The 25,713-nt window shown below is 34.9% G+C and overlaps 3 protein-coding genes across 13 annotated transcripts in view; 2 read left to right on the top strand and 1 right to left on the bottom strand.

Annotated features, from left to right (window-relative positions):
- The window catches only part of LOC134230422 (putative cytochrome P450 120), an 86,458-nt gene that overhangs the window by 5,978 nt on the left and 54,767 nt on the right, over positions 1 to 25,713 (top strand). Inside the window, exons 8-13 of one of the 4 annotated variants that reach the window (XR_009984352.1) lie at positions 49 to 246; positions 2,398 to 2,508; positions 2,870 to 2,997; positions 3,538 to 3,625; positions 3,945 to 5,077; positions 5,353 to 6,198. Coding sequence is in view for 3 of the 4 variants with exons in the window: in XM_062712271.1 (XP_062568255.1) it covers positions 49 to 246; positions 2,298 to 2,357; positions 2,458 to 2,508; positions 2,870 to 2,997; positions 3,538 to 3,625; positions 3,945 to 4,079 (660 nt within the window). In the remaining variant the exon portion in view is untranslated. Of the gene's footprint in view, positions 1 to 48; positions 247 to 2,297; positions 2,358 to 2,397; positions 2,509 to 2,869; positions 2,998 to 3,537; positions 3,626 to 3,944; positions 6,199 to 25,713 lie in introns of those variants that run through there. The other 3 variants (XM_062712271.1, XM_062712262.1, XM_062712253.1) reach the window with 3 other exon arrangements.
- On the bottom strand, positions 9,656 to 24,585 carry LOC134230446 (receptor expression-enhancing protein 1-like). Of its 7 annotated transcripts, none has more exons than XM_062712313.1 (12): positions 24,426 to 24,585; positions 21,415 to 21,487; positions 20,929 to 21,005; positions 20,527 to 20,647; positions 19,117 to 19,230; positions 18,401 to 18,518; positions 16,927 to 17,097; positions 15,859 to 15,978; positions 15,538 to 15,607; positions 15,327 to 15,345; positions 13,404 to 13,419; positions 9,656 to 12,459 (listed from the first exon to the last, which is right to left on the bottom strand). In XM_062712313.1, exons 1-12 carry the CDS (start codon positions 24,455 to 24,457, stop codon positions 12,404 to 12,406), a joined length of 987 nt encoding a protein of 328 aa, XP_062568297.1. In that variant the 5' UTR covers positions 24,458 to 24,585; the 3' UTR covers positions 9,656 to 12,403. The 7 variants fall into 7 exon arrangements, with proteins under 7 accessions (XP_062568297.1, XP_062568274.1, XP_062568265.1 ...); XM_062712290.1 differs by lacking the exon at positions 24,426 to 24,585 and adding an exon at positions 18,942 to 18,987 and having other exon boundaries at positions 19,163 to 19,230; positions 21,415 to 21,918; XM_062712281.1 differs by lacking the exon at positions 24,426 to 24,585 and having other exon boundaries at positions 21,415 to 21,738.
- The window catches only part of LOC134230387 (lysine-specific demethylase 3B-like), a 59,282-nt gene continuing 58,541 nt past the window's right edge, over positions 24,973 to 25,713 (top strand). Inside the window, exon 1 of one of the 2 annotated variants that reach the window (XM_062712194.1) lies at positions 24,973 to 25,244. In XM_062712194.1, coding sequence (XP_062568178.1) covers positions 25,089 to 25,244 — 156 coding nt within the window. In that variant the 5' untranslated portion in view covers positions 24,973 to 25,088. The remainder of the gene's footprint in view (positions 25,245 to 25,713) is intronic. The other variant, XM_062712188.1, reaches the window with a different exon arrangement.

The raw sequence follows: 25,713 nt of genomic DNA on the forward strand, positions 1-25,713 counted from the left end.
CTTTAAATTAAAATTTAAAACAGCTGACTTGGAATATTTGTATTGTAGGATCACCTGTTGAACATAATAAAACAGAAGAAATGCAGCTGTGAAACGTCTCACTTTCCTGATAGAATCCAGCGATGTCCGCACGCATGTCAGGAAGAATTCGTTGACAATCATCTCCTCCTATTTAGTTCAGCTCTGGTTCCCAAGGCACTGTCATCAATATTGACCTCACTGTTCATCCAGATAGGAAGCCTGCAGGTAAAGTCCAGATAGGAAGCCTTAAGGTAAAGTCCAGATAGGAAGCCTGAAGGTAAAGTCCAGATAGGAAGCCTTAAGGTAAAGTCCAGATAGGAAGCCTGCAGGTAAAGTCCAGATAGGAAGCCTTCAGGTAAAGTCCAGATAGGAAGCCTTAAGGTAAAGTCCAGATAGGAAGCCTGAAGGTAAAGTCCAGATAGGAAGCCTTAAGGTAAAGTCCAGATAGGAAGCCTTAAGGTAAAGTCCAGATAGGAAGTCTTAAGGTAAAGTCCAGATAGGAAGCCTCCAGGTAAAGTCCAGATAGGAAGCCTTCAGGTAAAGTCCAGATAGGAAACCTTCAAGTAAAGTCCAGATAGGAAACCTTCAAGTAAAGTCCAGATAGGAAACCTTCAAGTAAAGTCCAGATAGGAAACCTTCAAGTAAAGTCCAGATAGGAAACCTTCAAGTAAAGTCCAGAAAGGAAACCTTCAGGTAAAGTCCAGATAGGAAACCTTCAGGTAAAGTCCAGATAGGAAACCTTCAAGTAAAGTCCAGATAGGAAACCTTCAGGTAAAGTCCAGATAGGAAACCTTCAAGTAAAGTCCAGATAGGAAACCTTCAAGTAAAGTCCAGATAGGAAACCTTCAGGTAAAGTCCAGATAGGAAACCTTCAAGTAAAGTCCAGATAGGAAACCTTCAGGTAAAGTCCAGATAGGAAACCTTCAAGTAAAGTCCAGATAGGAAACCTTCAAGTAAAGTCCAGAAAGGAAACCTTCAGGTAAAGTCCAGATAGGAAACCTTCAGGTAAAGTCCAGATAGGAAACCTTCAAGTAAAGTCCAGATAGGAAACCTTCAGGTAAAGTCCAGATAGGAAGCCTGCAGGTAAAGTCCAGATAGGAAGCCTTAAGGTAAAGTCCAGATAGGAAGCCTTAAGGTAAAGTCCAGATAGGAAGCCTGAAGGTAAAGTCCAGATAGGAAGCCTTAAGGTAAAGTCCAGATAGGAAGCCTTAAGGTAAAGTCCAGATAGGAAGTCTTAAGGTAAAGTCCAGATAGGAAGCCTCCAGGTAAAGTCCAGATAGGAAACCTTCAGGTAAAGTCCAGATAGGAAACCTTCAGATAAAGTCCAGATAGGAAGCCTTCAGGTAAAGTCCAGATAGGAAACCTTCAAGTAAAGTCCAGATAGGAAACCTTCAAGTAAAGTCCAGATAGGAAGCCTTCAGGTAAATTCCAGATAGGAAGCCTTCAGGTAAAGTCCAGATAGGAAGCCTTCAGGTAAAGTCCAGATAGAAAACATTCAGGTAAAGTCCGATAGGAAACCTTCAAGTAAAGTCCAGATAGGAAACCTTCAGATAAAGTCCAGATAGAAAACCTTCAGGTAAAGTCCAGATAGGAAACCTTCAAGTAAAGTCCAGATAAGCCTTCAGGTAAAGTCCAGATAGGAAACCTTCAGATAAAGTCCAGATAGGAAGCCTTAAGGTAAAGTCCAGATAGAAAACCTTCAGGTAAAGTCCAGAAAGAAACCTTCAGGTAAAATCCAGATAGGAAACATTCAGGTAAAGTCCAGATAGGAAGTCTTTAGGTTAAGTTTATAAAGAACTCTCAGATAAAAATCTCAGATAGTAAGTCCTCAATGCCTTCATAGGAATTCTTCAGATAAGGATTTGTATGATTTGTATGAAATGGATATAAGTGAAAACTGAATTCAGCATGTATAGTAGAGGGTACACAGTCATAACAAAATGTTCCATCACATCTTGACCATCACATCTTGATTGATTTGTTAAGATTGAGTATATTTCTGTTTTAGTTTTTATAAGAGGATAATAATCTAAGAAATTATCACTTACTCTGCAGACATATTCTGCTTTGTATTTTTTTGTCATGCTCGGAGATAGAAAAATATTAAACATGCATGGCATTTCAATTTGATGAGATACAAAATAGTTGTAAGTATCACATGATTAAAGCAAATGGTAAAAGTTTATTTTTAAAAATGAAAATTATTGAATTTATTAAAGAAAATTTGGAATTATAGTCTATAGAACAGTTTAAATGTCAGTTTCTATTTAATACAGACAGACAAACAGACAGACCTAGCTGAGGATGTAGAGACACTGGAATCCATGTTGTTAGAGGTCCAGAGATTGTTTATATTTATATTTATTTTTAATACAGACAGACAAACAGACAGACCTAGCTGAGGATGTAGAGACACTGGAGGCCATGTTGTTAGAGGTCCAGAGATTGTTTCCACCATTCATCGGAGGTCGGCGGGTCGCCAAACAAGTAATTGTCATCTTCTGTAAAAATCCTTCAGCATGTTAAAAATCATTGAAATTTGGGCCAAATACTAGATTATGATGCTTCTTAGAGTAAAACTCCTTGAACACTGGAAAACTTACTCTGATACTTAAGGTTCCTTAAATATTTCAACATACCTTAAATCTGTTAGGTTATTTAAAAAATAAAGTGAGACAAAGATATGTAAACCTAAGTTAACTTTGATACTATAGATATAACCATCCTTGATTCACACTAAACCATGAAGCAGAGCACTGCATTGATAACAACACTTTATAGATGCAACTTGAAATAGTAGGTAGAATACCTGATGTTTTATAATCTAGAAATATGATCATATTTGTAGGATTTCAACTTGAATGGTTACCACATTCCAAAGGGACATGCTCTAGTTTACATGTCTTACCACAGTCACAGAGATCCTAGGATCTTCCAGTTCTCAGATCAGTTTGACCCAGAGAGATGGAAGACAGCGTAAGTAAAGATTTAAGTTAACCCAGAATCTTATCTCCAAGGCAGACGGAGAGACAGACACAAATTAATACTGAGTAAAAATTTACTAATAAACCTGAATCTGCCAGTACTTGGTCTATGTAATCCTGAGAGATGGAAGATTGTAAGTAAAGATTCTGTAACCAACAAAACTTCTAGCTCCCTCATTAGTTTGTTCCAGACAGATGTAAAACTGTATAATTAAGTAAAGCATTACATGATTTATAATATATGAAATTTGAAAAGTTCTTAAAAGTCATACAAATAAACTACATGATAAAAGAAAGAGAGCAAAACCAATATTGACCTCTAAAACCAGAGGAGGGATCAGATGTCATGAAGGAGTAAGCATCCCCTGCTAACGAGTCAAATGTCATTCTGGACTGTATGTAATATAAAATAATTGTTAAGTTTTGTCAGAGACAGTATGTGATCCCTTAGTGTTGTAAGGTAAATCTATCACCTACAGTAATTAATACAGTGGACATTAAGACACATTAAATCAATATATATCTCTTACAGGAATGCTGAAGACAAGGATCGTATTTTTTGTTTTGGAGCGGGACCGCGGGGGTGTATAGGACAGAAGCTGGTCGGGAATATCCTCAAGGTGACTGATCTTGGAATTATTATACATAAAACAACATATACACCTGAACATCTGTACTGATCTAGGAATTATTAAACATAAAACAATATCAACACCGGAACATCTCTTTATTCATTTGTAATATATAAAACAATATATTCCACTTCAAATGAGAATGTCTTGTAATTTATAAGTGCTTCATCTCCGATTCTTTAACATTGTTGCTCATTTCTATTCATTTTATTTATGAAATGATTTTTCTCTAGCAGTTTTCATAAGTATAATGATATACATCAGTTAGCTATATATATATTTTATCACCTGAAATCTTCTTTTTCAGACAATAGTACAGGAGCTGACTCAGAAATACCACATAACGGTCAAAGAAGGTCAAGACCTTAGTCATAAATGGCTGCCTGTCACTCGACCAAAGTCAGAGGTCAAGGTCAAATTTACAGGAAAAACAGGGTCGTAGGTCATCTCAGGTGGATTTTGATAATTAAGTTTGTTCTTTCTAAAATGTATGGATTAATTTATAGAGAATGTATTTTTGTAACCATGATATTGCTGAACATATTTCATGTTGATTAGTTGATCATATTGATTGGTTCCCATACTTTAGACTGAGGATGCGTAGTCACTGAAACATTATTACACCTACTTATTGAGTAATTACCATGCCTTAGATTTTAATTGGGTAGACATGAAGCCATTTTTATATCATCACTTTGAAAGGTGTTGTTTATTTGGCAGTTGATTTTGTCATAGTGAAGGACTTTTTTGTCATGCTTAAACATTGGAAATATACTTAACAATTTCTAAACATTTAAAAGTTTACTACTATTAAAAATGTTAATATATATAAAGAATTATTAATATTATAATATTGTCATGTAAGGAGTATAAGATTATAAATATGTCAAAATGAATGATATTTCATTCATGTCTTACAACTTTCGTTATAAAACAATACAGGGTAAACCTATATATATACTAATTCTGTAATCTTGTCCACTAAGTAGAATGATAAATGTGTAACATTGTAAACTTAAGCTAATACACGGTACTATAGGGCTGATTTAATTGTCCGTATTGAGACATAATTAGCTGAATTGTAAAGCATTAGCAATATTCATTACTTACAACCACTGTTATGTTTTTATACCCCCCCACAAACGAAGTTTGGGGGGATATATAGGAATCACCTTGTCCGTCTGTCTGTGCAAATGTGTCCGGTCCATATCTTTTTTACGGAGGAACATTAAAATCTACTACTCCACACAAAGATTGTCCATGACCTGAGGGTGTGTCATGACCTTGACCCAAGGTCATTTGAGGAAGTTCAAGGTCACTGGAAGAAAAAATTCATAATTTGTGTCCGGTCCATATCTTTCTCATGGATAAACTTGGTAGGTTCTAATTTCACACAAAGATTGCACATGACCTAAGGGTGTGTCATGACCTTGACCCAAGGTCATTTGGTGAAGTTCAAGGCTACTGGAAGAAAAATTTCATAATTCCTGTTCTTTCCATAACTTTCTTATGGATAAACTTGGTAGGTTTTCATTTCACACAAAGATTCCTCCTGACCTATGGGTGTGTCATTTTTGGGAAGTTCAAGGTCAATGGAAGAAAAATTTAATAATTCGTGTCTGGTCCATATCTTTCTTATGGATAAACTTGGTAAGTTCTCATTTCACACAAAGATTGCTAATGACCTAAGGGTGTGTCATGACCTTGAAATAAAGGTCATTTGGGGAAGTTCAAGGTCACTGGAAGAAAAATTTTATAATTTGTGTCCGGTCCATATCTTTCTTTATTATGGAAAAACTTGAATCTACTACTTCACACAAACATTGCTTATGACCTGAGGTTGTGTCATGACTTTGAACCAAGGTCATTTATGCAAGTTCACGGTCACTGACAGAAAAAGTTCATAATTTTTGTCTGGTCCATATTTAGTCTATTTTTTTTTTAATTAGGCTGCGCCTTCGTTTCATTTATAAAAAAAAATATAATGAGCAATTACATTCGCACTAAAAATGTTTTAGCATTTCTCTCTTCTCTTAGATCCATAAAATATTCATGATTTAGCACTCTGAAAAACCCAGCGGGGGGTATTTTGTCCCGTTTGGACAGTTCTAGTTAATTTATGTACATGTACTGAGTATTGTATTCAGTGATATTTGCCATACCTTAAGATTTTTAAAGTTTTATGAAATGCAGAATTTTTTATAATGTTGTTTAAATCTCATTTACTGTTTATGTAAATTGTTTGACATTCCTTCATCTTTGTGATAATTATTCATATTTTAGAATATTATAGCATTTCTTTTTACATTGTAATCATTTCTGAAGCCATATACAAGGGCCAATTCTGTGTGATATTATGTACTTATTGATCTTGATGTTTACCTTTCTTGACGAAATATGTGAACTGGTTTTATATATTTGATATGTATGACATTTTTACTTGCCATGTATAATCAGCGTTTGATCTCATGTATATCTGAGTTTCTTTTTCCTGTTGACTGAAAACTTCTACACTTTGTTATTTCATATCTTTAGGAAATAATAAATATGATTTTCGTAAGGATGTTCTTTATCATATTGAGTTTTAATGTGTGTTACATTGTAGTTATTAAATCTCTGGGAAGGTGATGGGATGCTGTAAACCAACATTTATTCGTGTGCGAGAAATATTCATGAGTTTTGCAACCTACTTTAAGTCGCGAATATTAATCACTGTGAACCATTTATTATGCTTTTTGTAAAAAATGTTTCCTAATTCCTAATTGTTTCGCTGTGCATTGATTTCAAACTGACGATTCATGTATAAAAGATTGACGCAAATAATAGTTGGTTTACAGTAATAAATCAGTGATAAGGGAACTCTGTATTTAATGCATTATAAATGGTGAAATGTCCTATGTAGGAAAAAATGTACGACTGGACAAGGAATCAAACTTGGGAAACCTGTATCATCAGTCAGGTGCTCTACCAAGCTATCCAGGCTGATATCCATGGCCCAAACCATTACAATCCTCCCTCCTTAAATTGTCTTAGCCATCAAAGACACAACCCAAGTTCTTATTGCCCCTGGCAGGAGTTTCTCCTTAAGTCAAGGGTGGTCAGTGGCCCCAAAATATGTAACAGGAAAAGAGAACATGTATGGCAGATTCTAACCTGATAGCCCTGCATCACTGGTCAGATGCCCCTGTATGGCAGAATCTAACTCGATAGCCCTGCATCACTGGTCAGATGCCCCTGTATGGCAGAATCTAACTCGATAGCCCTGCATCACTGGTCAGATGCTCCTGTATGGCAGAATCTAACTCGATAGCCCTGCATCACTGGTCAGATGCTCCTGTATGGCAGAATCTAACTCGATAGCCCTGCATCACTGGTCAGATGCTCCTGTATGGCAGAATCTAACTGGATAGCCCTGCATCATGGGTTGGATGCTCCTACAAGTATCACTTTACACCATTCAAATTCGGCTGAATTTACTAACTGTACATACTGTACAAATCTATTATCTTTATTTATGCCCTGTTACAACGCACTTTGAAAAATTACGCACTTTGAAAAACATTTTCAAAGTGCGTTAAATTTGGGACCAAGCTAACGCACTTTGAAAAAATAATTTTTTTTTCAAAGTGCGTTAATATCGACCATATTAACGCACTTTGAAAAAAATGTATAGATTGATCAATATTCCTACAAATAATCGGTAAGATGAATAACAGATTCTGGTTGGATACCTTTTTTTATGATAAAGTCACTTCAGGACCTGAGATATTGACATTTTAAGTTTTTGAGGTTTTGATAAGATAAAAGGGAAAGGGGTCTTGAAAAAAAGAGTGACGATTGTTTAAGATCATTAATTCGTTTCTTTTTTTTATTAATTCGAGTCATTGATAAGTAGTTTATTAATTCGAGTCATTGATAAGTAGATGTAAAGGTGTAAAGGGGGCACTAACAGTGGAGAGCTTTAAGCAACTTAGCATTTATCATAATAAAAAAGGGGCAATTTGATTGTTCAAAACTATGAAAATTCTTTCTCTTTCATACATTTTACTATACTTAAAAATTTTTAGTTTTCATCTGTTTTAATTAACTCATTTAATATTGAAAGTTTTCAACGTCATACCAGTTAGGTAAATACATAATTATATGAATGTTTTCAGTATAGCATAGAAATCGAGACCGGGCGAAGTGACAGGGGAGGGGGGGGCTAAGCACCCCACTTATTATACCCCCCGCTTGAAAAGCGGGAGGTATATAGTAATCGGTATTTCCGTCCGTCTGTTACGCTTTGGGGTACCCATCTCTTATCCGCAACTCCTCTCATACCACTGAAGGAAATTTAATGAAACTTTCACAGAATCTTTATTACATATTGCCATCGTGCACCTCCTGTTTTACTTTTTGATCTGACATATATTTTGGATTTTCCAGAGCAAAACATGAACACTGCCATTATATTCATATGGGAGGCGGGGGGTATCATTTAGTGAGCTCATTGCTCACAGTACCTCTAGTTTTGGAAAGATATACACATTGTATAAGCATTGAAAATGCAGCTTACCCTTTTGGGGTTATTTGTTCCCCTCCCCCGTTTGTTACCGACACCTGTGTATTGGAAAGATAAAGATTTGGACTGAGGGATCTTATACCCGTCTTCTCCTCTTTTCGACGGGAGTAAATCAATTCTGTTTTTTGAGGTTAGGGTTAGGGTTAGTTTATTGAAAGATAAATAACAAATAAAATCTTTCCATTACTAAAATATGATTTTTTTTTCAAAGCGAGTTAAGTGTGTTCATGGTAAAATATACTGATGTAGACTCTTAACGCACTTTGAAAAAATTTTTCAAAGTGCGTTGTGGTGGTCCCAAATTTAACACACTTTGAAAAATTTTTCAAAGTGCGTAACTTTTTCAAAGTGCGTTGCCCCCATAATCAAAGATTCAGGGGTATATAGTTTTCATCCTGTCAGTCTGTCTTTTTATCTGTTTCTCAGCAAAAACTTTAACTTTGCCCATGACTTTTGACTGGGTAGGTTGTGACTTTCATATTTCACAGGTGTACTCCTTGTGACAAGATCTTTCCCTGTATACACCTAATTTGACTGCAGTTTGACCCAGTTTAGCTAAAAGATACTAAACTTTAATCTTGGTCATAACTTTTGAACAGTTGGAGATAGAGCTTTTTATATTTCACATGTATATTCATTGTTACAAAACCTTTCAATTTCTTTAACGTTTGATCTTTTGACCTTGACCTAAGATTTGAAACCACTTTGTAAAAAATACAACTTTGGGCAAAACTTTTATCTAGTACCAGGACTTTCATATGTCACAAGTATTCCTTGTGAAAAGACCATCATCTTGATACCAACAATGTCGACCTTTTGACCTTGGACTTTTACTTGCATTTGATTAACTTTAAGCTGCCATATGGGGGCATTAGTTTCACAAACACATCTTGTTTTTTCTATTAAGTGTCCATCCTGAGATCAATATCCATGCATGCCAAGTTTCATTTAAGTAGCGCTCAGAATTAATGGAAATGGCCCTGCTCCAAATAAACATGAATCCAGAATCCAAAGGAAGTCTGAATCCATCCCTAGATTTATGCAAGTAAATGTTCCAAGTAGGGATAATATGGTATACTTGTACTACTTGGGTTTGGATCTACCCCAAAATCTTTCAATCTGGTCACTCATTTAGAAAATGTAGGTCAGATTGTGCATTCAAGGCAAGTCTTGTCTTGTCCATCCCTAGATGCATCATCTCAGCAAGTTTGTTCAGGTAGGACATAATATTACTGAGGAATAGACTTGCTCCTAAACCATTGATCGGAATGCTCATGATAATGCTTATGCCAGCGATATAGGTAAAGCTCATCAGTCTCAAATTTGTTGAGGTGAGCTATTAATATGCAATCAAGATAGCTATCTCATTTAAGCTTTCTTTTCTTTATTATTAGATCAATGCTCAGATAATACAGTTTAATTGTTATATGCTTAGAGAAACACGAACAACACAGTGAAAATGACGAATTTTATTGTTAACTGCAGGTCAACTTTATACAATTACTTTCTGAAACAAGACCAATATGACATGCCAACCATCCCCACTAAATACACAGATCTACAACTAGGTATTTATCAGAGCTATATTCAATAAATACTCGACAACAAAGACACCACATTATTGTGTCATCTGTACAAATATTAACAATTCTATCAGTCTGAGAGTAGCTTTAGAAGCAGAAGTAATGTTCTCATATTTCTGATTTTCTCGGAAAAAGTTCATGTAATTAAGTAGCAAAAAATGATATCAAAAGTAAGGTACACAGTCATACATTTTAAAATTTAGACAGAGCATATTTTACAATGTAAGATATAACACATTTCAAGTACATGTAGTAAAATGAATAAATGCTGTATCTACATTTTCTATTTTAATCTTCTCTAAAGCAATGCTAGTTTAATGATGCAATGCTGATGCTAGAAGTCTTTTTACAAATGCTTTTTATAGGTAGTATCCGATTCAGGGTCAAACTCCTGAACTATCAGTGAATAAAGCAGATATGACAGGTGTTTATGCAGTTGAACTTCAGTATCTCGAACTGTGATATCTCTAATACCATGGATATGTCGAAGTGATTTGAAGTCCCAACCACATATTCTTTAAGTATTTTACCTTCTATATCCGATCAGGTTCGAGAGAACGAAGTTTGACTGTATTAAATTAATTATGGGTGTCATTAAACAGTCTTAATAATAAATGCATATTTAATAAATCATAGGTATACAGTCTTTAAAAACGTGTATACATATTAACTAATTATGAGTAGACATTAAACATTCTTAATACTAACCATCTTTAGTTGACTGATTCGTTGTGGCTCTCTAAGTCTTCAAAAATATATGTATGCACAATAAGATTATCACAGATTAACAAATCATGATGTCGACCTTGACCAAACATATATACGACTTCCAGAAAGCTTAACATGTTCATCTTCCTCAGCGAAAGTCAACCTCTCTGACAAATAGAACACATCAGGTAGTCCCAACTCAGTACAAACTATCTAAACAGAAAGGTTAAAACAGAGGAAAACGACAAGCTAATCGTGGTACAAGTTAACAAGTGACACAGCACCACTGAACATGAGGTATAATCTCAAAACAAATGATTCTCATATTCTATAATTTATCTTATTATCAAGATAATCTTTGTCCACCTTATCAAAATGAAGTACTAAATTTGCTCTACAGTTCATTCGCTTTTCACTTTTAATGACTGCTAAGAAACAAACTTATTTATTTTGTCAGATTATTCTTATTTAGGACATTTTTTTCTGTAATTTAAATTATTTGTACATAAATAAATGAAAACATGAGGTTTTTTAAGTCTACCATGAATCCACAATGATACACTGGTATTGCAATACCTTACACTGACAACACTTAATCTGGTGAACAATATACAATTATGGCAACTGTTTTGGTAAATTGTTTGAAGAATAAATTAGAAAAGTCAGGTTACAAAAAATACAAAACAAGCAGGCATGGAATGTTTTGTGTGATAGAAAAAAAAACAAAAGAAATAATTGAGCATTCAGAGATAAAGAGCAAAAATAAAAATTCACAAAACCAAAAAAGCTGTATAGAAAACAACCGAAAAATACAAATGATTGATTGGATAATTGATTACAACATGTACACATATCTCAGTAGATACTGGCATTCTCATCACAAAACACTTCTTATATGTCCCAGCCCTGAGTGTTCACAAATCCACACAAATCAGGTTAAAAATTTACTCACATTTAGTGTCACATGACCCATATTATATACAGGGCTCATAGAACTCTTGTTCATCTTAATTAACATACACAAAAATGACTTAGTGATTTCATATTTATATAGAATTCTGTTTCAAATACAAGTATCATCATTATGTACTATTTAATTATGTACATTTAAATAGAACCTGTTAACACATCGAAATCAAACAGAGGTAAAAATGTACAAGACAAAACAAAAACAGCAGGCAGTTTAACTGATAGGGCCTATCTGTGTATTTCATAAATTATCTTAAATAGATTTCTTTATGTATTAAAATCAAAAGCAATAGAAAGAGCATGAAAATACAAAAATCTGAGAAGTTATACTCCTGTACTGTGAAACTGGAGGTCTGAAATATAGTATAAAGCACCCTAGGGTTTATATGGCATGATCTTAAAGTTAAACTTTGACCTCTCAACATTGATTATCATTCTCTAAATTAAAGCTCAAATTGTGTTTAAGAAGCCCCTAAACCTCAAAACCAGTGTTATACAGAAAATAAACATGAAAGCATTGGTTCACCGAAAGCATTGATATCCCCAAATAAATTCGTTTTAAAGCTACATTGCTTCAATAGACTGAATCCAGTGATACTGTTGATTTCAACCATCAGTTAAAGTAAACAAAAAAATAAACCATCTGACATATGGCACATCTGCCTCCAAGTTCATATGACATTGTTATTAAGCAAGTGAAGCTAGTGTATAAATGTACATCATTCTTCAACATGTGAAAGTGACTTAAGATTTTCACATGTGAAAGTGACGTAAGATTTTCACATGTGAAAGTGACCTAAGATTTTCAACGTGTGAAATGGATCTAAGATTTGTGAAGCAGAGTCTATTGCCTATTGCAAATAAGCTGTTGCTATGGAGATGACCTTGAACCATCTGGCACCGTGCTGTCATGACAACATTGAGATCCTTCACTTGGGCAGCTTACTGCGGGTACGGGCGCGGGTTCTTGGTAACGTACCGTACGGGTCGAGTTTTACCTGAAGTTACAGAAAAATAACTTATCAGTAAAAAGTATAAAATAGTAAAAGATAACAAAAGTGAAGCATTTATCATAAAGACATTCTGTAAAGGCCATTCTGTGAAACTGATAATCAGAAACAAAAATTTCTCAACTGATAAAAACAACCATCACCAGTCAAAAAGACTGGCAACAAAATAAGACATAAGTTTTCATTAAATTGATTATTTTCAAAAAAAGTCTCAAACTCCATTTATTTGGCATCAAGAAGAAATGAAATAAAAATCATATTTTCAGTAAAGACAATGCAGGAAACTTGGCATATAACTGATCAGATGATTCATCTGTACTGATTCAATGTCTTAATAATTACATTATTGTGAAGATCTTCAGTTACTTGCAGTGTCTTGTCAAAGTCTTATCCTCATTATACATGCACTTGTAAATTACCTTTGAATATTTTCTTGCTGTTTTTGGTAAATTAATTTTTTTATTCTTTATCACAACTACCAAATTTCCATGAACAAGATCAAGATCAATTGACAAATACAAAAATGAGAATTTCTCTTGAACATTAATGATAATGAACTTCTCGTGAATGACATGATCTATGTAAGCTCTGATAGGCAGACAGAAACATTCCGAAACACAAGCAGAATGATGAAACATTCAGATGAAAATGCGTGTCTGTGTCCCCTCTAAATCCAAACAATTAAAGCACTGGTTCTCACTCATATTTATTAATGTTTCCCCATTCTGAAACAAAATCATCATAAGTCACACAATGTCAGATAGGCAAAGCTGATCAACGGAAGATCACAGGAAAAAAAGTGAGATTTAAAAGGCACTACTTTCACTTTCAATTTGGCAAAGAGAGCAAAGTGATTAAAGTCTGAAAAAATAAAGTCCACAGAAAAAGATGAGTGGAATTAGATGTGTTATTGGTTAGTTATAAACCTTTACCATAGAAATACATCTCCTAAAATAAATAATATTATCTGATAATTGTCATCAATGCTGAAATAGGCAAATTATATAAATTTATATGCCTCCTATATTGCAATGGAAATTCTATTTATTAGCTCTTTAGAAATATTTTGAATTCTTTATAAGTGATTTTCAAACCATAAAATAAAATGTTGATAAACATTTCAATAAATCTTTTCCATCTTTCGGCATTTTTTTAAAAAGAAATATAACTACAAGCAGCAAATTACTAATGTTCAAACATTATCAAATGAATTCTAGAAGAATCCTGCTCTTCATGATTAACCCTTTTGAAATTGTCTCTAGACTAATCCTATACACTGTTTAAACCCTGGATCACATAAAAAAGGAGAGGCTGATAACTAAATTCAACTCTTGGGGGACATTTGGAAGGAAACACAAGGATGGCTTTTAGTTATTTCTGGGAAACATTTAGAGGGAGTACTGGCCTTTAGATAACTCGGCAGTATATTTATAGGGATGGCTGATAGTTAGGCAGGATACCTGACATTTTAAGACTATTAGGAGAAATATCTGTTGTAGACTATTAAGGGATATATCTACTTTGGACTACTGTAAATTCCTAAATATACACAAGGAATTAACACGTAATTTTGTGAGAAGCATCACTTGTGAAATAAAATTTAACTTGCTTTTATTTTCATGGTGCTAAAATCCATATAAATTCTCTTAATCAACAGTTCATTCAGGAATAATTATTCTTGCGAATTGACATTAAGGAGTATTTGGCGATAATAAATAGCTTAGTACTGGAGAAAAATAAGGAATTTACAATGTTCACTGAGTTTCTTATTGAGGAGCTGTAATGGGTATATCTGTTGATATTCTGATGGTGATATCTATTGAGGAGCTAGTATTGGAGATAGCTGTTGAGGACTTATGGTAGTGATATCTTATGACTGTTAAGAAGATGTGGTGATTACTAAGGGAGATAACCCACCTGTCTAGAACTGTAGTAGCCCGGCCGTACATGTACAGATTCCTCGTGATATGAGTACTAAGGAAGATATGGTGATTACTAAGGGAGATAACCGACCTATCTAGGACTGCAGTAGCCCTGCCATACATGTACGGATTCCTCGTGACATGAGTATTAAGGAAGATATGGTGATTACTAAGGGAGATAACCCACCTGTCTAGGACTGTAGTACCCTGGCCGTACATGTACAGATTCCTCGTGATATGAGTATTAAGGAAGATATGGTGATTACTAAGGGAGATAACCCACCTGTCTAGGACTGTAGTACCCTGGCCGTACATGTACAGATTCCTCGTGATATGAGTATTAAGGAAGATATGGTGATTACTAAGGGAGACAACCCACCTGTCTAGGACTGTAGTAGCCTGGTTGTACATGTACAGATTCTTCGTGATATGAGTATTAAGGAAGATACTGACTTATCTAGGACTGTAGTAGCCTGGTTGTACATGTACAGATTCTTCGTGATATGAGTATTAAGGAAGATATGGTGATTACTAAGGGAGATAACCGACCTATCTAGGACTGTAGTAGCCCTGCCGTACATGTACAGATTCCTCGTGATATGAGTACTAAGGAAGATATGGTGATTACTAAGGGAGATAACCGACCTATCTAGGACTGCAGTAGCCCTGCCGTACATGTACGGATTCCTCGTGATATGAGTATTAAGGAAGATATGGTGATTACTAAGGGAGATAACCCACCTGTCTAGGACTGTAGTACCCTGGCCGTACATGTACAGATTCCTCGTGATATGAGTATTAAGGAAGATATGGTGATTACTAAGGGAGATAACCCACCTGTCTAGGACTGTAGTAGCCTGGTTGTACATGTACAGATTCCTCGTGATATGAGTATTAAGGAAGATATGGTAATTACTAAGGGAGACAACCCACCTGTCTAGGACTGTAGTAGCTCTGCCGTACATGTACAGATTCCTCGTGATATGAGTATTAAGGAAGATATGGTGATTACTAAGGGAGATAACGGACCTATCTAGGACTGTAGTAGCCCTGCCGTACATGTACAGATTCCTCGTGATATCAGTATTAAGGAAGATATGGTGATTACTAAGGGAGATAACCCACCTGTCTAGGACTGTAGTACCCTGGCCGTACATGTACCGATTCCTCGTGATATGAGTATTCTTCTTCCACTTCTACTACTTTTGAAAGCTCTGAAATGTAAATAAATACATGTACAGGCAAAACAAGCCACTTAGAGCTGAGGTAGTAGGAAAATAACCACACATAAAAACTCATATTCCAGTCTTATAGCATTTTGAAATGCCACATTCATGAAATATGTTAAATTACTTTATTGTTTTAATCTATTTTTATTTATTTGACGTACCTGTGGCTGGGTTTATTTATACGTACCTGTGACCTATATTTATATGTACCTGTGACCTATATATATTTGACATACCTGTGGCTGGGTTTCTGTATCTGGATGTAGGAGGTCGTACTACCTCCGTGACATCACTGGTGCTACGTCGTAGAGGTTTCCTCCTCTCTATTTCACGGTTATCTTGGGCTATTCTCTCATCTGTTTAATCATAAAAGTAAACATCTTCTTATTCTCTACACCCTGTTTTGTAGTTATCAGATGTGAATAGCTAGGAAATATAAAATACTGTTTTAATGACTACAAATGATAATAGTTAACTAACAACCTAATTTGTATGACAAACAAGATAGTACTTCAAATATTCCATCCTCAACTTCCCTCACTTACGTGGTATTATATTCCAATATCACCTGCATATGGTGTTTATGTCCCCCAAATAATTGGATATAAGAGTATGCTCTGAGTAGGATCAATTTCTAAACCAAGGTAGGCTACTGACAGATAGCTTGATGTTTCAGGGATTTGTCCAATTTTCTTTAAAGTCTGCATCTCGTGAATTTTAATGTTATAATGATGAACTTGTTTGCAAATATAATACTAGTTTACAATGATGAGGGTTTATATCAAAGTTAAAGTGCACAAACATTTTCTCGCAAAATCCTGTTCTTATAATAAAGATTTTGAGTCAAGTACTGTAAATAATTTATTTGTTACTACTGTAAGACATGAGCAACATGGCCATAAATTATTCGCGAGTCAAAATTTTACCTGATTTAAGTAAAAATGACAGTGCAATAATTGCTATTATTATTGGCAACAATTTTAATTTTATGTGCAATTTCTGAGAAAATATGACATTAAGATGAACATATGTGCAACTGTTTGGAACAAAAAAATGTATACCAAGCAGGGTCTGGTGACTTAAATGAAGCCCAGGCCCCCAATATAAGAGTAATTAAAATCAAAATAATAATTAAACACTAGTAAGAAAGTTTTAAAATAGAGTGGAAAGAAGTTTAAAACAAACCCTGCATGCAGACAGCAATTACCAATGAAAGTTCCCAAAAATAAAGTGAAAGTAGAAAGGGTGTGATTTCCCATCATGCATCAATGCAAGGGATTATGGGGAGTTCTATGTTGACTCACCCTTGCCAGAATTTAACCCTGATGAACCTTGTTTTCTTGGTTTTTGTAAATCAACACCTTTCTCGGATGCCCCTCCCACTTTTGGGGCCACTTTAGGGGATTTCTGGGATAATTGGGCACTTGTTTGACTGCTTGTCTCACTTGCTTCACTTACAGGATTTAACTCAGTGTCTGTGATTAACATAAAATAATCAGTCACAGGGGCCAAATAAAATCAAACTTTTACTCTCTAGAAACTTGCTAGAAGTATTGTTATTTATCTTTAATGATGTCTACAGCTATGCAAGTTTTTAAGTAGGTCCTGTTTATCCAGTACATGTAATTGTGTATCTTGGCCACTGCAAACCAATTTAGGAACTGTTCATAACTTCAGAGTCATACTGGATTCTTTAGATCGTTGCATAATTTAAAACTCAAAACTCAATCTACATACTGGTGTAGATTTTCGTTTAAGCATTCATATCAAGCATAGTGTCTGGTAAATTGGAGCTTGGATTTTACCTCATGGAATTAATTCTATTAAATAAATCCAGTCACAAATACAACAAACACTGGCAAACCTATAACCTGTACAATATTTGACAGTTCCTATCTGGGTATCAAAAAGACTGTGACCCAATGCAAACAAGAGGACTGTAGGTCATAATGCTCACCAGAGTCATAACAAATTGACTGTTTTTCATCAGCACATACTTCTATGTAACATGTATTGAGACTATAAAAAATGTGCTAAATCAAATTTACACTAACTTCTTTAAAAATAAATTCCTATCAAATACCATACACACTAAATTTGATTCATTTTAGTAACCTGACCTAATTCTAAATATGTAAGAATAACCTGACCTAATTTATAATCATCTGAAAGTAAAGTAACAGGACTTTATCCATCATGTAAGAAAAACCTGACCTAAATGAGGATCATGTAAGAGTAACTTTACCTGATTTACCTGATTCATGATCAGATAAGAAAAACATAACTATATTGATGATCATGTAAGAATAACCTGAACTAATTCATCATGTAAGAATGACCTGACCTAATTCATGATCAGAAAAAAATAACCTGACAATATTGCTGATAATGTAAGAATAACCTGACCTAATTAATGATGTAAGAATACCCTGACCTAATTTATCATGTAAGAATTACCCGACCTAATTCATCATGTAAGAATGACCTAAGTCATCATGTAAGAATGACCCGACCTAATTCATCATGTAAGAATGACCTAAGTCATCATGTAAGAATGACCCGACCTAAGTCATCATGTAAGAATGACCCGACCTAAGTCATCATGTAAGAATGACCCGACCTAAGTCATCATGTAAGAATGACCTAAGAAATCATGTAAGAATGACCCGACCTAAGTCATCATGTAAGAATGACCTAAGTCATCATGTAAGAATGACCTGTCCTAATTCATAATGTCAGAATGACCTGACCTAAGTCATCATGTAAGAGTGACCTGACCTAATTCATCTTCATCTAACATAAAGCTGGGATGATGTCCGTCCACTGTGTCCTCTCCCACTCTAAGGTCGTTTGTACTGTAACTCTTCTTTATATGATCCACCAGGGACGACTGACCCTAAAATGTGAAAATGAATAAAAGAAATAATATAACCAACCCTATCATTACATAGTACCCGGTAAATGTAAAAAGAGGAATAAGGAAAAATATTATAATCATCAAAGATTTCAGGTAATTTTCTGTTCATTAAATTTTCAAGTGTTGTACATAATCAAAGAATAAGTTGTTTCTGAAAACACAAGAGTCACACATTGGTGGTAGGCGTCACACCTCATGACCCAAATTCAGCAGTGTGGTGGTATTACCTTTATTGCTGTTGTTACCACTACATTAGTGGCATACGTTATTCCTCATGAACCAAGACTTAGCAGTGTGGTGACATTATCTTTATTGCTGTGGTAACCACTACATTAGTAGCGTACGTCAGTCCTCGTGAACCAAGACTCAGCAGTGTGGTGGGATTATGGGTGGTGGTATTACCTTTATTGCTGTTGTTACCACTACATTTGTGGCGTACGTCAGTCCTCGTGAACCAAGACTTAGCAGTGTGGTGACATTACCTTTATTGCTGTGGTAACCACTACATTATTGGCGTACGTCAGTTCTCGTGAACCAAGACTTAGCAGTGTGGTGGTATTATGGGTGGTGGTATTACCTTTATTGCTGTTGTTACCACTACATTAGTGGCATACGTTAGTCCACGTGAACCCAGACTCAGTAGTGTGGTGTATCCTTTTTTGCTGTATTGGTCTATGTAGTCATCAATTTCCTGAAATATTAAGAATTATGAAAATTTGTTTAGAATAGAACCTTTAGGTTTACAGCAGCTTAACCTAACACTACAAAAATTTTTTTATCAAAAAGAGTACTGTACACAGGGTTATTTTCGCCCCGTGTTATTTTCGCCCTTTTGAACTTATGAACAGTTTTGTCCCGTTTTAAATTCGCCCAGTCATAGTTCTGCTTAAGAAATTATGAGGTGTAATTTGAATTCGCCCCGTTTTAAATTCGCCCAATCAAGGAGGGGGCGAAAGGGGCGAAAATAAAACGTGGGCGAAAATTTCCCTGTATACAGTATTATAAAGGTGTTAGATAATAGTTTATACTGTTTGTTATTAAGAGACACCATTGAAATCATCACCTCACTTAAATGTTTAACATATCAGTTGGAGGTACCAAAGGTTTCCTATTAAAAGTTACAAGTTCAATTGTTTTCCCTAATTAACAGTACACACATATACTAAAACTATACCGAATTTGCCTCTTTGACTATTAGATACTGTTTTAAACAATATGTTATTTTAAGACTGATTAGAACATATTATAATATATCAATGGCTCAAATCATGATCTAAATAAAGGCTATAGCCTATGCACAATATCTTTTTTGCAGGTATTGATTTTCTAAGGTCAAATTATCTTACAGTATTCTTACTCATTGTTAATGGATGGTACATTTAGCTATTTAATGTTGACCCAGACTACATGCATAATGATAAAATGTTTATTCTAAATTAAATGAATTGAGTAACTTGAGTAAAGTATTTTACAAGAAATGGAAATATTTACTGCCTGTTTAGATATCTCCTTGTTACCTTCCTATAAATTTTTTTTTTAGATAATTTACACTCTCTTTAATGCTTTTGGTCATCTCAAAATCTCCCAGTTGATGTTTTTCATTTGATCTTGTTCACAGGTAAAAGTTTCATGCTTAGCATAATACATGTCAACATAGTATTGTGTTCTGGGGTTTTCTGTTACATAAAACCTCACAGTTTTGTTGCTTCTAGACATAGTTAGCATTTCTATACAGTGTAACATATTGTTTGATACAATGCACAGTAGACCAGCCTTGGTGACAGATGTGGAATCTAAATAAGACTACTATATTTACATAATCAATTCTTATAAATTATTAAAATCATCAAAATATCACTGACTTGGGGAATGGGTGGATTAACTCGGAGTACTGGTACTGATGTTTTACCTTTTCTCTCTTGGCTAAGTGGATAATTAAGTGCGTTTGTGTGTGTAGGGCGGGGGGTGGGTGTCTGTAATGTTTTACCTTTTCTCTCTTGGCTAAGTGGGGATGTACAAACTTTTTGTAGAGGTAGCTGGATCCTTTGGTTACTGGTAACAACATCCAAACAACAAACAAAATCTTGACTTCATAATAAAATGGGAGCCTGCAAAAGTCATAATCAATGAAATTGTTTGAAAAATTAACATGATTAAGCATGGAATTGTGTTAGTGATAAAACTCTTTTCTGACCATATTATAGGCATATATCAAAATTGTGTTTTTTTTAAAAGAGATTGAAAATGGTACAAAATATATACTATAGTTAGTATCTTAGTGTATCAATTACCAAGATAACTGAACATCAGTAAAGGTCTCTACTGCACTAAAAATAGCTCACTTACTAAGATATCAGAACGTCAGTGAAGGTTAAAAGAGCTCACTTACCAAGATAACAGAACATCAGTGAAAGTCTCTACTGCACTAAAAAGAGCAAACACTATCCAGTACATCATCCATTTTACCTGTAAAACAGCAGAGTTAATGTAAATAATGTATACTGCATACATAGAGCCATACTCTAATACAGAATCTAATATTTAATATATATTTATCCGTAAATTGTTATAACCGTATAAGAAATTCATTGAATTTATATAGCTGGGGATTCAAGCTGACTTCACTATATCCGTGACTTCTCAATATCTGCCTTTGTACTATAACGAGTTTTACTGTACAAAGTTTGAGGAAGTTTCTTTGAAACTAATCAAAACACAAAGTGTGAGAGACAGACAGACAGACAGGACAGAAGGTGGATATAACAAATATTATAATGTCCAATGCAAATTCACTGCAGGCATAAAAACAAAATAACAATGTATTGTTCTAATAAAAATGTAAGAAAAAAATCAAAGAAGAAATTAAGGTACTTACATATTCTTTGACATTCTTAGTGCGGATGGCCTTGAAAGACGCGTAGGCTGGATACAGAAGGCCGAAGACCAGTCTACAAAACACGTAAAACACAGGACTGATGAGAGCTATACATGTGTAACACACCTCCTTAACTGACATCATCAACAAGTGTAGGTGATGGGCAGCCTTAACTCATTGTTTAACACAGGTTAAACTTCCTACTAATCCATTCCTATTGAAGGATATTCCTACTGAAGGCTATATTTCCACTGTGGCTATGAAGCTGTGGGGTTAAGCTGAATGACAACTGTCTTATAACGTACATTACCCAGAAACTAAGTACACTGTTTACTATGTTTTATACTCTGATGATCAAGTTACTCGAGTTTCCCAAATAAAAACACACAGCCATGATGTATATCACACATACTGAAATCTCGATTTAACAGGTTAGATAACCACTATCTTCCTCTAATAACACGTGCTGTATTACAGTAAAACAATCAGCCCCCACCCTGTAGTCTCGACAGAGCTCTCACGCAGCTCAGTGTGGCTCGTATCAGTGTTACAGTGTAAAACAGATGATCTCATGCATTGTATGTGCTGAATGATTTACTGTAAACACAACTCCTGCTCTCTCTTCTCTCTCTTCATCTCTCTCTCTCTCTCCAATGTAATGACTGGCTTGTACGTGTTGTAGCCAATGTAGGTATCTTTATTCATACAACTGAACAGTCTCTACACATGCTTGTAAATTAGCCTGGGATTCCATTTGACTATCCCTTTATAAGCTCTCTCTCCCCCTCCCTCCCTAATAATCATACAAGAGTTGAAGAGATAAACAATTTAAGGCTATTTACTCTCATCCCTGAATTTATTCTATAAGGACTTCCTCATATAGAAAAACAAAATATTTGAATATAAAAGTAAATACTCAATTGACCTTGAACTTTATACCCAGTCACTTCCTTCCAACAGAGAAGACTTGGTTTATAATACTATTATATGACACAACTATAAGAGCTGCATTCATTTTCCACAATATACGACACACAAGTACTAATGTTTAGGGATGTTTTGACATTAATGGAGTATGTGGCACATTCCTGTTACACACAAACTCACAGCACACAACAGTGAACTAGCCTGAGGATAAGTATTATCAATCTACAATGTCAGAATACACTCGAAACCCCAGCTGTGATTGTATGGCTGGAAGGGAGACACAATAAGCATGATACGGAGACCATACATGTATAGGGAGGGGTCATACATCAGCAATTGTTATGACAAACTGAGAACCCCAGGTGTGATTGTATGGCTAGAAGGGAGACACAATAAGCATGATAAGGACACCATGCATGTACAGGGAGGGGTTAAACATCAGCAATTGTTAATTTGTTAGTGCATATACAAAACTCCAGGTGTGACTGTATGGCTAGAAGGGAGACACAATAAGCATGATATGGAAACCATGCATATATAGAAAGGGGTCGTACATATACTAGATCTACAATGTAACTAAGTTCTTAATTTACTACTCACTCAGAACAGACAGAACCCCAAGTTTGTGATTGCATGTCTAGAAGACACAGGGACCATACAAGTAGGGAGGGATCACATTTGTAATAGTAACTATGTACACATTACATCGCTAACCAGTGGTTCACAATTATCCTATGGCTCAAAAGGTTAACCCGACCTCCTCTTATTAATTGCTTCTTAACTTATTCTGTTGTCCTAATCATGCAGATTTTAAAGTTTGTGATTATTGCAGCTCAACTGATAAAAAATACCCTCATAGTGTCAAAATTTCATCAATCAAAACCATGCTTGTATAAATGCTTGTTAGTGTACGTAGGTTGAAGAAGGGGAGGGGGGTAGGAAACATCTGAATTTGAGAACACAAAATAGTTTGCCACATCTGTTTCATATATGGATGTTTTGTTGACTGTAGAAGTTATTGACCAATAAGCACCTCAACTGTATGACAGTCGAGATGATTTCAACCTTTCCATCCATAACTTTCCTTATTTTTTTGTACACTGTATTTAATATCCCTCTTAAATGATTATTCTCTATTGAGAAGTTGATGGCTTGTCTTAATACTCCCCCTCAAGTTGAGGGGGAGTATTAAAAGGAGCCATCAACTTCTCAATAGAGAATATTAAATGATCACTTGAATATTGTGTTTACATACCCAAACTTTATTTAAGAACTACTAACATAATATGACTAAAGAGCATGCATTCTCTGAACAATTGATTATGTGTTGTTGTTTTTCTTCTTCTTTAAAACCAAAGCAGGCTACTGACAGATCAGTTGATGTTACAGAAACTTCAAAAGCCTCATTTAAATTCAGCATTCTGTAAATTCTATGGTCTTTATAATGATGTACTTACTAGCAAAATATAAACCCATTCTGAGTGTTAATTTCCTCAACTTGCACAAAATCTGAAACGGTCCCACTCTATGATATCTATCTTCTACTCAGCTCAATCAAGCTCAAGAAAACGGGGTTAGACTAATTACTAAACCCTCCATAAAATATTAAATATTTCTAAAATCTAATTTGAATGACTTTCTCATGGGCACTGTGATTTCCCACGCATATAATAATCGCACAAATGATTTTATTACTATGAACATCAGTTTCTAAAAACACCTTTGTTATTCAACTTTCTTTTTGGCAGCAAGTAAGACTTTAGTTCCTAATTCTGAATGCCTATGATGTCATACAACTTAATCAGAAGATCAGTACAGGTAACCCAACTCAGATCAGCTGTTAGCCTCACTGTGAGCACGATGTACACATTCTCTACCACCTGAGTTACAACAAGAATGAAACATCTTCCTACTTTAAATTAAGAACTAATTGTTAAAAGACGCTGTTTATTGCTAAATTAACTAAATGAGAGTGATGGTTCAAATAATCTGACTCAGTGACTGGTTAGATCCAGGAATTTTGAATCAATAGGTTCAGATTTCTCTGATTCTCAAATCATGTTAAAAAATTTACGTATACTTACATTACAATCCTTGATAAAAGGACTGATATCATGATTCATTAAAATTTTACACACAAAATGTCTTCAAACACAACAGAATTTCATCACTGGGCAACTTTGTAAGTTACCATTTATGAACACGTTTCGCAGTGCCACCTGTCGGATTTTTTTCTAGCCAAGGGGAGGCTAAAACCAAAACAATGTGCATGCGTGCAATATATTGGAAAGAAACTTTCAATATTTTAATAAATATTGAAAGAAAATCCTAAATGAAAATATATACAATTTTAAAACTCTATCGAACATGTTAAAAAGGACATAGACAACATTATATTTTACTAGGCCTAAAGGAAGCTTGCAGCACTATTTTTTCATGCTGTCGAGAATTTAATCATACAATAAATTAATTTTGAAATAATTCGAAATTTTTAGAAGCGGTACTTTTTTCCCTGCAAAATAATTCTTGTATCTAGATCTAATATTTGGAAATATACCTATCCTAGGGAACTATATTTCATATCGGATATTTTTGTAAAGTTTGACCTTTTGACCTAAATGTCAAACTTGTGTTTGGTATTCATCCGCTTCGTAATCAGAGACAGGAGAAAACCCTACAAATTGTTTCTCGAGTTTTTGCTGATTTCTAAACGGATTACTATGTGAAAATGAGTGTACACTGAAAGTATGGCTTTCAAGTGCAGAGAGGAAATAGTTGGGAAGAGATTTCTCTCCGTGAAAAGCCAAGCAAAGTTAAAACTTGGCAAGATCAGCGAGTGGGAATGGCGGTCAGGCGTTGTACGAGCAGTGTCCTCGCGAGACAGCAGTCGCTCCGATTTGTCGGTGAGTTTTCCTGTTTTCTCACTTCACACTCAATTCAATAAAAGGTCCTGTGACTTCTAGGGCTTTTAATCGCAAGTTTAATATTTTATTTAACCTTTTTGTGTCCGAAACAAGTGCGTTGGGTACCTTTTTAGTTGACTCTGTGTTTGCGTGTTTACTTGTGAGGGGTTGTTCATGTGTAATCAAGTTCTTAGCCCGTTATGGTGTGGTCTTAATTTGCGTTTCTGGAATGCGAGTCCATTTCTTTAACCAAACATTTATTTTTTATTCATGAGAAGTCGTATCCAGGATACTTTTTATTTTTGAAGACAAATTTGGGTTTGATAAACATTACGGAACGTTTTTCCATGCATTATTTATAATGCTAGGGAGTGTATCAAAACTCGTTATAATGACTTGGCACATGTCTTTGCCTAAGGTGTAGTGTGATATCCTAGTGTACGTAATATTACGTGGTTTTTCTTTCTTT

This window comes from Saccostrea cucullata, unplaced genomic scaffold (genome assembly GCF_032062105.1).
Source record: "Saccostrea cucullata isolate Sc308-1 unplaced genomic scaffold, CSIRO_AGI_Scuc_v1 ctg2596, whole genome shotgun sequence".
NCBI lineage: Eukaryota > Metazoa > Mollusca > Bivalvia > Ostreida > Ostreidae > Saccostrea > Saccostrea cuccullata.